General features: G+C 46.5%; 1 protein-coding gene across 1 annotated transcript in view; it reads left to right on the forward strand.

Annotated features, from left to right (window-relative positions):
- The window catches only part of LOC137416665 (cadherin-23), a 311,457-nt gene that overhangs the window by 166,454 nt on the left and 131,314 nt on the right, over positions 1-13,689 (forward strand). The window contains exons 18-19 of the mRNA XM_078783975.1: positions 6,664-6,728; positions 7,344-7,581. Coding sequence (XP_078640101.1) covers positions 6,664-6,728; positions 7,344-7,581 — 303 coding nt within the window. The remainder of the gene's footprint in view (positions 1-6,663; positions 6,729-7,343; positions 7,582-13,689) is intronic.

Raw genomic sequence — 13,689 nt, forward strand, 5'->3', positions numbered from 1 at the left:
GTCACTTCGTCCGTCTCAAGCAAGGGCCCTGCTCTTCAGTGTTATATTTTAAGTTATTAAGCGATTATGTACTTGTAAGCTTGAGTAATCAAGTTTTTAAACTACCCACATGTGCTTGCTTTGTATTTGATTCTGACACTCTGTCAATAACATTGTTCAAGACGTTTATGCACCGCCCCATGATAATCCGGTTCGGTATTGATAAGTTGCGAGAAGTTGGTGAAATATTCAATTATCCTCGAGATATTTCACATCCTTCAGATCGAAATCGAATTCGATTTCGGTCAAAATTGTTTTCTGATAAATAAAAAAATAAAAAAACATTTCAAATTAATACCTCTTTTTCGTTTGTATGCAGCACAAGGCTGCGGGGTAGCATCATTAGCTGAGGGCGTGGCCATGCCGCTGATGCAATGCCCTCTGCTGGTTATGGCAGGAATTTGTGATTTGGATCATGATGCCGGTGATAATTTACCTACTCTTCACGAATGCTGGCATATGGGATGCCCAGTTTAAATGGCACACACATTGATGAATCATCCTCTCTGTGAAACGTCGGGATTACAGTTTATAGCTGGGTCAGGATTCGAACCTAGGCTAGACAGCTTATGGCGCTTTACCATTGCACAGAACGGTACATTACGGTTCGGTACGGTACGGTTCGCTTGGCAATGGAAAAACGAAAAAACGGATTTTGGTTACGGTACGGTACGGTACCGCGGTGGAAAAGCGCCATTGGAGGCGAATGTGCACACCTCTCGACCATCCTATCGTTGAAATGAATAAACAAGAAAGACAAACAACCAAATAAACAAGGAATGATGCCACAAAGCACAATGAAATGTAAAGTGGAAAAACAAAATGGAATGCCCAACGTATTTCTGGGCCACATGTTCTGCTCCAATTTGTAAAAGTTTGAGGACGGTTTGTTTTGTCGGTACAAATAATGACGTGAGGATAACGTCGCACTACTGCGCGTCACACATTAACGGACAGTAACGGATCACATCCAATACGGTTAATTTACAGGGAATCCATTGCACACGTTGGAGCTGTTAAGTCGATCAGGAAGCATGGAGCTGCCTCATTGATTCCCCGAGGATCGCTCTCAATCGTCTGTTTGTCAAACGCTCAGACACTCATTCAGTAACTAGATGGTATTCATAAAATACTTACCCTGCGCAGTCAACTTGTTGTGAGCCAACTCTTCTGTTGTTGAACATTTTTTTTCTTTGATCCAATATGGCTGCCAGACAAAGTGAGCGATGACATCATAAATTTCTATTCTTCAATATAATTGTTGAATAGATCACGCCCAATATATTTCAAACTGATCAGACTAAGCGTTGTCTCTGTCGAATTATGACGTTATAATTATGGCACCAATGCCGTGACGTCATCATTAACAACACTTATTCCCCATATGGAGTTCTTTACAATGAGTCATGTTTCAATTTTTTCCATGCAGCGGTTTTGGAGAAAAAGAGGTGCAACATTTTTCGCTTTTTACAAGATGGCGCCTGTACCACATGACCTATGAAGTCATGATTATCATTAAAATATTCTAAATGAGGAGGCGCTCCTATTGTGAAAATTTAGTGCCCAGCAGACCATCTGTTGCTGAGAAAAAAAATTCACAATGATCTTATAAGTGTTGTACTTGTCGAATTATGACGTCATGACGAAGGTACAGATGATATCCTCATTAACATATCTTATTTGCCAAGCGGAGTACTTGACAATGAGCTATGTTTCAATTTTTTCCATGGAGCGGTTTCGGAGATATAGAGGTGCAACATGTTTCGATTTTTTCCAAGATGGCGTCTGTACCACGTGACCTGTGACGTTATAATTATCATAAAAAAATTATACAGGAGCCGCGCATATTCTGAAAATTTCGTGTCCATCGGTCTAACAGTTGCAGAGGAATTTTTGTTTTATTCATACTGATCAGATCAAGCGTTGTACTTGTCGAATTATGACGTCATAATTAAGTCACGAATGATATCACCATCAACATATCTTATTTCCCATGGTGAGTACTTGACAATGAGCCATGTTTCAATTTTTTCCATTGAGCGGTTTGGGAGATATAGGGGTGTAACCTTTTCCCAAGATGGCGTCCGTACCACGGGACCTAAGACGTCATAATTATGAATAAAAAAATTATAAAGGCGGAGTCGCTTCTGTTGTAAAATTTCGTGTCGATCGGACCAACGGTTGCCGAGAAAATGAATTTTTAAAATGCAGACACGTACGACACACGGCACACGGCACACGTACGCACAGGAATTCTTAACCCCTCTTTCCGCTTCGCGAGCGCAGGGTAATAACGTCTTCATGTGGTGTTCGTGAGCAAAAGCAGAAATGGTGTTCTTCCAATGCATCTGTCGCTTGTTCAGTGGAGGTCGCACTGAGCTCTAAGCTGTCTGGACTTGGGTTCAAATCTCAGTTTAGCTTTAAACTGCTACCCTGGTGTTTCACAGGCTGGACGAACGATTGATGAACGCATGTGTGCGGGTCCATCACAATATCCTAACCTGCAGGAGGCACCACATCAGCGGCACAGTGGCGCCACCAGCAAAATATACTACCTGTAGCCATAGGGTGCATACAAAAGCAAAAAGAGTGGAGTGGAGGTGGCCAAGTTTACCTGCCTGGTGCCTGCAAGATGTAATAATTGTACACCACTCCTTTCCTATTCATCTCCAGGCGCTGCATGACGTCATCGCCGGTCACTGAAGGGGGCCTGGTGATGACGCGTGCTGAAAGGGAGTACTCTGTTTTCCATCCGTTTGTTTGTGTGTTTGTTTGTCCGGGCGATGTCTCGGCCATTCTTTGAGCTAGGAAGCTGAAATTTTGGCACAATAGTGAGCACCTGCTTTGGCCTTTTATGAAGGTGGCCAGAGGCATTATGTTTTGGGGTTGTCCATTCGTCTGTACGAGCTAAAACTCTTTTTTCTCAGCAACCACATGTCCAATTGAGACAAAACTTTCAGGGTAGGAGTGACACGCATGCAGAATGTTTTATGATAATTGTGACATAATATGTTACGTGGTATGCCAGCCATCTTGGATTAAACGCAAATAATTAAAAAAAATATTTCTCGGAAACCGCTGAATGGTAAAATTTGAAACTTGGCACATTGTCAAGTACTCCTAATGGGGAACAAAAGCATGATAATTATGACATCATAGGTGAAGCGGTATACCAGCCAAAAATGTTTTAATCAAATTGCTTATCCTAAAAATCTGAAATTGCATGCACATGATCTATGACCCATTTGTCTTGAAATAATAAATTTATGACATCATAGGTCACTTGGTTTGGCAGCCATATTGGATTTAACCTAAAACCTTTAAAAAAACATCTTCTTTCAAAACACCAAATCGATTGACTCGAAACTTTATTTGTCATTGACTATGCATGGCAATTAATCATTGGTCATGGCAATTAATCAGATGATCACAAAAAATATCATTGGTCACATGGTGTGGCAGCCATATTGGATTGAAGGAAAATATTAAATAATTATATCTCTGAAACCGCTTACCCTATCAATGCGAAATTTAACAAATATAATCTAACACCACTGTTACATATAGTTTGAAAATTATGATGTCATAGGTCACGTGGTTTGGCAGCCATCCTGGATAGAAAAACGAACCTTATCTGATCAACACGAAACTTCACAAACGTGATCCCTATCCATACATATGCAGGGTGTACATTTCTTAAGGTCATATGTCACGTGGTATGGCAGCCATATTAGCTTGAAAGCCGATATAAAAAAAACACCCTTCTCTGAAACCGCTTTACCATTCGATGTAAAACCTGTCATGGCTGGTGAAAATGTGATACTTGAAAACACCTGAAGGGATTTAAATCAAACATTTTTATTTTTAGGAGAGTGGAAGAGGGCATCTAGCCGTTGTGGGACCATGTGGAGGCATATTGGCGACAGTCACATTGCTCTCGCTTATTTTTGGATTAATCAATTAATTGATTATGTATTAATTATCCTCGATATTTATCCACTTAATTGATTAATTACTTAATTATTATGGATTTATTAAGTACTTATTTTTTTCTTTCTCATCTGGGCAATATCTCAGGCACCTTTTGAGCGAGGACGCTGATATTTGGACACGACAGTAACCAAGTGATATGGCTGTAAAGGATATTTTTGATTTATTGATTAATCAGTTAATCAATTAATTATTTAATTGTTTGATTAATCACATAATTTCTTTTCAAAAAGTTAGATTCGGATGAAACGGTGGTTTCGGTATTCTATGAGCCAATTGATGAATAATTTAATTATTTTATCATTATTGTTTATTTATTTATTTTCTTTCTCATCTGGGCAATATCTCAGGCACCTTTTGAGCTAGGAAGCTCATATTTGGACACGACAGTGACCAAGTGATGTGGCTATAAAGGAAATTTTTGCTTTATTGATTAATCAATCGATTTATTATTTTTTGATTAATCAATTAATTATTTTTTTGATTAATGACTTATTGAATTAATTTTCAAAAAGTTACAGCTTTGGATGAAACACTGGTGGTTGAGATATGCTATTAGCCAATTGATTAGGAAATTATTTTACGATTATTGTTCATCGATTTTAATTGCACAATTAATCAATCAATTATTTATTGTACACCTCTCCCTTCCAATACCATCTCTATGTGCTGCACGGCAGTATCGCTGGGTGCCGGAGGCCCCCCTGCAATGCCACTCTTGAGGATGTTATCTCTTTATTTGGCATTGGGGTGGTGTACTTTGAAGGTATCTGTACGTGTTAGTTATTTAATTTATTTTTTAAAAGTTACAGCTTCAGATGAAACACTGGTGGTTTGGGAGTGCCACTAGCCAATTGTTTAAGAAAGTAATTATTTTACCATTACTATTTATTTATTTTAATTACACAATTAATCAATCAATTATTGTACACTGCTCCATCCCAATTCCGTCTCTAGTCAGGTTCACTATGTCAATAAATTATATTTCGTTCAAAATCATGGTAGATTAGCAAGCCTATACATTTTTGGAAAGGTTATAGCATAAGGAAACTAAAAATCAATGTTTACATTTGGAGAGATACCTGTATGGCGGCCATTTTGGATTTTCAAAATTCCACTGTAAAATACATATTTTGTTCTATTTCTGCCTCTAATTACCCTAAAAACTTTTTAAAATATACTAAACCTATATTTTCAGGGACAAGGAATCCAATGAAAGTATCAAATTAGTGCTATGGGGAATGGTAAGACACGAATCAAAGGTTTTGAATTGCAAAATACTGTCTTTATATTCGCGAAAAGTTGCATAATCAAATACATGTTATCATTTTGTACAGGCAGTTAATAACATCAAAATGTGTCACAATAATTCATATCACCAAACATACACAGGCAGTCAGCAAAATCATACATACACATGCAGTCAGTATAACTTCACATCTACACAGGCTGTCAATGACAAAATATACACAGGCAGTCAATGGCATCAAACATACACGATTACAGAATATGCCATTTAGAGTTCGTCATCACTGTCCTGTGTGTCGTATCCGACAATATAGTCCGCATCGTTTTCACAGTCAGTTCCACACAAGCAAAGGTCGGTCAAATTGATTGGCAAATCGAATTGGTCGAATGGTCGATCGAATCGAATTCGATGAATCGAATCGAATCGAATCGATCGAATTGGTCGAATGGTCGAATGGTCGATCGAAGCGATTGGTCGAATGGTCGAATTGGTCGAATGGAATTGGTCGATTGGTCGAATTGGTCGAATTGGTCGAATCGAATTGGTCGGAATTGGCAAATGTAAACATTGATTTTCAGATTTTCCATGTAATAACGTTTCCAAAAATGTATAGGTTTGCTAATCTACCATGATTTTGAACGAAAAAACATAGTGAACCTGACTAGTCCACGTGCTGCGGCAATGTCGCACGCTGGATGATATGTTATTTATTTATTTGGCATGGGGGTGGTGTACTTTTTAATGTATCTGTACTTGTTTCTGTATTTGCTCAGAAGTGCAGTTTGGTAAAATGTATTAAGTGAGCTCGTTGAACATTTGAAAATGTTTGAGGGTGACCGTTCTATCTTGTTCGCTTTTTCTTTTGGATGCAGCACACGGCTGTGATTAGCATTATTTTACTAGGGGTGCAACTGTGCCACTGATGCAGTGCCACCTGTAGGTCAAAGTGGGGAATTGGAATTTAGCAAGGGTCCTGGTGATAGCTCGCCTACTCTTCTAAAGGACACCATGACATCTTTAACGTCCTCCAACTAATGCTGGCAGACGGGATGCCCAGTTTAACAACATACATCCGAGGAACAGTACACACATCGATGCCTCGCCCTGCCCGTGAAACACCAGGGTGGCAGTTTAACTGGGTAGGTCAGGCTAGACAGCGCAGAGGTGTGTGCCTACCTTTTGGCTGTCCTGTTACATGATTATGTTCATGACATCCAGTGATGATTTACAGCTTGTCTTACTATTACTCACAGGCTGCACACTTTGAAGTTGTTGCTCTTTCTTGAACTTACACTGTGTACAAATTGAAGGTGACCTTGACTTGATTGCTTGTCCTTCTGTGATGCTGATTGGCCACCATGTGCCCGCTTTGTTGTCTCTTTCAGGCAACAGATGGAGATGCTGGAATCTTTGGCAAAGTCACTTACTATTTTACTGAGGATTCAGACAGGTTTGATAACAATTTTGTTGTTAATTGCACGCAATCTCATCATGAGACTGGCATAAAGTAACATTTTTTGGGTAGTTGTGGGAAATGCAGCATGAATACTTGAACATGTAAGGAGATAATCATAAACGAGGCAGCTTGCATTTGAGCTGCTCAGTTGGGTATCCCTGACACGTTTGGGCACATCACTAGTCTTTGGAGAATGCCATCTATCATAACCTAATCACACTTCCTCCCAATCCCACCACTGATATCTTCTCTTCTTGCTGATCTCTCAACCACAATTTAGCTTCTTCTTCTTCTTTCATTCTCATTTTTGGATTAATCATCCAAAATCAAATCATAATTGATTAATTACTTAATTTATTGTTTGCTCAACAACAACTTGTTTGCAGTGTGTTTGTGCATTCTTCATCTGCCTGTTTCCCTTTGATGTGCTGTCAGTCATTTAGCCCCATCATAATCTAAACCTGAGGCTATATAACAACAACTCATTTAACCCCAATATTATTATTATATTATTATAATCTGAGGACTGAGACTTCTACATTATATAAACATCAGTCTGCCTGTGTGTTTTTATCGTTGATTCTTTGTCCATCCTGCCTGTGTGTGGAGGTTTGAAATGGACAGCAAGACAGGTGCGGTGTACGTAACTGCCCTGTTGGACCATGAGAGCACGCCGCGCTTCACACTCACGCTCCTGGCACGGGATGGAGGTGGAGCAGAAACCACAGGGCGCTTGCGAATCAATGTCCTTGATATCAATGACAACATACCACGCTTCCCACGCGACAGTTATGCGGGCACTGTTCGAGAAAATGACCATTCCCACACGACCATTGCCCGTATTAGGGTGAGAAATAGATGGGAACCTTGTTTTCACTGTGCTTGTGCTTCCGACTTTCCTCTCCACATTAGAGCTCATGCATGCTGCTGTTGTTATTGTTGTTGTTATATAGCCCCAGACAGTTCTCTCGAACAAGCCCTCGGCACAGAGATAGCCGAATGGGAAAGATTTGGCCCCCGACTTGCATTGGGGGGTACAACCACCATGACGAGGCATCCCTCATAGTTGTCGTGCTTGCTGTTGCTCGCTTGGCCGTCATTCTTTATCAATAATTGTCAATCAGAAACACCCAAAAGCTTTGTCATCAATTGTGCCACATAATCCATTATAAAAATATATTTCTCACATTATATTTACTACTATTTATTTGTCTCATTTCACGAATTGTTTCAACAAACATCACTCTACAACTCTTCCCTTCATCGATGCTCAAAACCGAGCTGTTCTCATTTTATATCAAAGATTGTTATGAATTGGGCTCCTCCACTCACTGGATGGTCCATTTTATCATGAAAGTTTGATAATCTTGCAATACATTTACGGAAGTACATGTTGTGTTGCTGTTCATTAGCAAGACCTCAAGTCACATAAGTAAAATCTCTTTGCGCCAGGTACTCCACTTCCCTTAATACGGCACACCTGTAAATTGTTGTCCACCTGTTATGCTTTACTCACCTGAAATTCTGTTGATTGTTGTTGCGTGCATTCGTGCGTCCGCAACCATATCTCGGATATGTTTTGGACCGATTTGTTCAGACTTGACACAAAGACAACACATGATGGTATACACATGCACATCATTTTGTTTCGCGATGCGATCAAAGATGGCCGACTGGCGGCCATTTTAGTTGTAAAAAAAAAAACCGATGTTGAAAAACTCTCCCACTCAGCTCTTCCAGGACCACTGACGTCTGCATTACGATAGAGAAGCAGTGATGAAAATAGAAAAAGTAATATTTTGATGAACTAAAGCTAGACAAGCAAATTTCAGCCATTATTAGTGCACTGATTATGTAGTAAAGGCATGTACCGGTACACTATCGACAGGTGATGTAACACTGAAGACCAATATACACCTCTATATTGGTCTTGAGTGGTTTGACGTCCTGTTTTGATTGACTTGGAACAAATCACAGCAGTTTCTAATGGCTTCTATCCACATCAAGCTTTTCTTCAGCAGTTTGATGGTTTCTATGGCCGAATCCCTCTGTGGCAGCTGAACTTCTCTCTTTTGGAACATTCAGCAGAATTCTGAGAGAATCACAGAGAGATTCATCCACTAAAATGAATGCTGGTTTTTCATTTTATTTAACCATTTGAATCCTGTGAGGCTCAATATGAAGTCGAGAATGCTTTTCCCTTTTGCATGACGGCACTATTTACCTTCCAACTCCTGGCAAGCCCATGTTCTGTTCCCTCTCCATCACACTCATTTTCATTGTTTCTTTTCCATTTCATCCCAGGTTTTCCCTTCCTCTTCTTGCTGTGGTTTGTATCCAGCTATCCAAAAATAACTCATGAAAGGAGGGGATCTTCACACCAGGTGCACATGGGGACCTCATGCAAAGTGCTGACGCATCAATCGTTCGTTTTATTGATTTTAATGGCCCTTTAATCCGAGAAAGTTAAAGAGTTAAATGTTTTAAAGACAGTCAGCTGTTGTGATGCCAAACAGGCCGACGCGACACATTAAAGTTCATTTCAACCTGAAACCGCATTTGGGAGAAGAATGTCTTATTGCAATGTGATGACACAATGCAGCATGGAAAGAGTGGTTCTACATGTGTACTGTAGTTGGAAGAAGGATTGATTTTTGCCTGCATTTGCATTTATCATTCGCAGCATCTTTTAGATATAGTCGTGAAAAGAATGTAAAAGGTTGAAAAACACATCCAGTAATTTTTATGGCATAGCCCATAGGGCAAAGCCGTCTGGAACAGGTTTTGTATGTATGTATGAACGAAAGTCCCCTAAAACGTACACCAATCAGAGCTGAGGATCTGGTCACATGACAGGTGATGTGATGTCATTACGGCGGTACGACGGCTGACTCCACACACCGCCATTTTGATTCGTATGCCGTTCAGGCCGGACATATCGTTGAACCTGTCATATATCATAATCTGCATGCTCTACCTTTATGTTTTTCATTCAGTGTGAAACATATGAAGTACAACACGTGAAAATAAGGATCTTTTATAACACTCGATTGTTATCGTGGCTGTGGTTGTTGTTGTTTATGGACTCATTCTGTGTAGTTTTATATATTTTTATATTGCTTTGCAAAATATCACGGTTGTATATATAATTTTGTATGCTCGTTCCGTGCTCTTCTACAGGGTTTCTACTCTCATAGAATAATAAATGTTTCCGTTCAAACTGCTGTGTGAATAGACCATACATTAGCGCTTCTTCCTCTTCTTCAACATCGCTGAGAGGCTTTCAGAACTGGAAAATTCGTGATTAAACAAATATTTTTTACAGCGTAGATGTTTCGTTGCTGTGTTTACAGCGTTTGACTCTCCGTATGTATGTATCTCCCTCACATATTTATCCTACATATTTGTTGAGACTATCCTACATATTATACATTATTGTGGCGGACACAAAAGCCCACTGGCGTGGTGACATCATTCCACGCACCAAGTGGGCGGTGGCCACGCCCGAGGGGTAGGCGTGGCCTCATGATATACACCGGGCGACCAGCCCGGAGGAGTTCAGTATTACAGTGTAGTCTTACAATAAAGACGTTCATATGTTACCGCTTGTCCGCTTCCTCCTTGCTCACAAGCAGCGCGCGTAACGCCGCGCTTTACTGGTGACCCTCGACGTTGGATCTGCCGTAGCGATCCTTCCGAACACGACGCCATTGCAATGGCCAACGACAAGTCAATGGCGATTAAACTTCCCGAATTTTGGGAGGCCCAGGCCGAGGTCTGGTTCGTTCAAGCCGAAGCCCAATTTCAGCTTCGGCGCCTCACCAACGACGACCTGCGCTACTGCCATGTCGTCGCCTCCCTCGGGCCCGGCACGGCCGCTCGAGTTGTGTCCGTCCTTCGCCACCCACCGGACGGCCACAAGTACGAGGCACTCAAGCGGCTACTCCTAGCCACGTTCAGCCTCACGGACGACGCACGGGCCGACCGCCTCCTGGATCTCCCCGAGCTCGGTGAGACGTGCCCGTCGGTCCGAATGGACCATATGCTGTCACTGTTGGGCGACGAAGCCCCCGGTTCGCTATTCCGGGCGCTTTTCCGTCGCCAACTTCCAGCGCAGGTTCGCCTCGCGTTGGCCGGGACCGGGCTAACGGAACCCCGAGCATTGGCGGCCGAGGCGGACAAGTACTTCGCCGCTTCGGACACGCGGGCGAGCGTTGGCGTGGCCGTCACGGCCTTCGACGCTGCTGTTCCACAGCATCATCTTCTACAGCACGCTGAGTTTCAGCAGCATGCTGATACGCACCTCGTGAACGCCGCCACGCCCCGCCCACCGCCGCGGCGAAAACCGCCACCGCGGGGAAACCCGTCGACTCCACCGGCCTGGCGGAGCCAGCCGCGCTCCTCCAGCTCCACCACCTGGTGCTGGTTCCACGCCAAGTTCGGCCACGAAGCTCGGCGGTGTCATCCGCCGTGCTCCTTCAACGGGTCGGGAAACGCCCGGGCCGGCGCTCAATTGTGGCGATGAGCGCCGGCCGTTCGAGCAGCCTGCTGTTCATAACGGACACCTTCTCCGGGCGCCGTTACCTGTGCGACACGGGAGCACAGGTGAGTGTCATTCCCGCCGGCACGTCAGACAAGCACGCCGCGGGTGGGGGCCCCGCGCTGCTTGCCGCGAACGGGACGCCCATCCGTACGTACGGAAAACGCTGCCTCTCTCTGCGGTTTGGAGGGCAGGTTTTCCGATGGACGTTCGTCACCGCCGACGTGCCCATGGCACTGCTTGGCGCGGACTTCCTGTGCGCTAATGGGCTCCTGGTCGACGTCAAGCGCAGACGGCTTGTCCAGGCCGAGACGTTCAGCTCGCTCGCATGTGCGTTGCCCAGCTCAACGAGCGGCTTGCCAAGCGGCTTGCCGAACGATTCGGTTCCGGCCACGTTGGTCTGTACGCTTCCGGCAGCGGACGCATTCACCCGCCTCCTCGCCGGCTTCCCGGCCCTCACGCGGCCCACCTTCTCGGCGGGGGCCGTCAAGCACGGGGTGGCCCATCACATCCCCACCGTCGGGCCACCGGTCTACGCCCGGGCACGCCGCCTCGAGCCGACGAAGCTGGCGGTGGCAAAAGCGGAGTTCGCTACCCTGGAGCGACTCGGCATCGTTCGGCGCTCAGAGAGCGCTTGGGCGTCGCCGCTGCACATCGTGCCGAAGCCCGGCGGGGGATGGCGACCGTGCGGGGACTATCGCCGTCTCAATGACGCCACGACTCCCGACCGCTACCCCGTCCCCCACATTCAGGACTTTTCCGCCCGTTTGGCGGGCAGGTCCTTCTTCTCGAAGGTGGACCTCATACGCGGCTACCATCAGGTCCCCGTCAGGCCGGAGGACGTCCCGAAGACGGCGGTCATCATGCCATTCGGACTCTTCGAGTTCCTGCACATGCCCTTCGGTCTGAAGAATGCGGCTCAGGCGTTCCAGCGACTGATGGACAGCGTCCTGCGCGACTTGGATTTTGTCTACGTCTACCTGGACGATATCCTCGTCGCCAGCGCGTCCCGCGAAGAGCACCTACGCCACCTCCGCACGCTCTTCGAACGCCTGGGCCAGCATGGCCTGATTGTGAACCCCGCAAAGTGCCGGTTCGGCGCCGCCACAATCGATTTTCTGGGGCACCGTGTCACCAGGCACGGAGCCGTCCCCCTGCCGGCCAAGGTGGAGGCGGTGAAGGGGTTTCCGCGCCCCCGCACGATCAGAGGGCTGCAGGAGTTCCTGGGCATGGTGAACTTTTACCATCGGTTCCTGCCCCGTATCGCCCAGCTCCTGCGCCCCCTGCACGAAGCTCTCCGAGGTAAGCCGGGCAAAGGCGACGTTACCTGGACCGAGCAGATGGACACGGCGTTCACGGGCGCGAAGCTCGCCTTGGCTAACGCCACCATGCTCGCTCACCCGGCGCCCGATGCACCGATCGCCCTCACCACCGATGCCTCGGACTACGCGGTGGGCGCGGTGCACGAGCAATGGGTGCGTGGAGCTTGGCAACCGCTGGCGTTCTTTAGCCGGCAGCTTCGCCCGCCCGAACGCCGTTACAGTACCTTCGACCGTGAGTTGCTCGGACTTCACTTGGCGGTCAGGCACTTCCGCCATCTGCTCGAGGGCCGGGCGTTCACTGCCTTCATCGACCACAAGCCGCTGATCTTCGCGATGGGCAAGGTCACCGAGCCGTGGTCGGCCCGGCAGCAGCGTCACCTCTCGGCCGTGTCCGAGTGCACGACGGACATCCAGCACGTCGCGGGGAAGGACAACCCGGTGGCGGATTGCCTTTCCCGGGCCGTCGCCCACGCAGTCCACCTCGGCATCGACTATGCCCGGATGGCAGCGGACCAGGCCGCTGACCCCGATGTCCAGGCCTTGCGGACCGCCGTCACGGGCCTCCGCGTCACCGAGGTGCCGTTCGACGGCGCGGGCGCAGCCCTCTTGTGCGACGTCTCCCTCGGGCGTCCTCGCCCCATTGTGCCCGCGGGCTGGCAGCGCCAGGTGTTTGACGCCATCTACGGCCTGTCCCACCCGGGCGCGAGGGCCTCCCAAAGGCTGATCGCCGACAAGTTCGTCTGGCATGGCCTCCGGAAGGCCGTCCGCGGCTGGGCCAGGACATGCCTCGCGTGCCAGCGCGCCAAGGTGCACCGGCACACCCAGGCCCCGTTGGTCCCGTTCACGGTGCCGGAACGCCGGTTTGACCACGTCCACGTGGACCTGGTGGGACCTCTGCCCCCCTCGCGGGGTTTCACCCACGTCCTCACCATGGTGGACCGCACCACCCGGTGGCCGGAGGCCGTGCCCTTGGCGTCGACAACGGCGGCCGATGTCGCGCAGGCTTTCATCGCCACCTGGGTCGCCCGGTTCGGCGCCCCCTCAGACATCTCATCCGACCGCGGCCCCCAGTTCACCTCGGAGCTCTGGGGGG

Source organism: Myxine glutinosa, chromosome 8, assembly GCF_964187855.1.
Source record: "Myxine glutinosa chromosome 8, kmMyxGlut1.1, whole genome shotgun sequence".
NCBI classification, from domain to species: Eukaryota; Metazoa; Chordata; class Myxini; order Myxiniformes; family Myxinidae; genus Myxine; species Myxine glutinosa.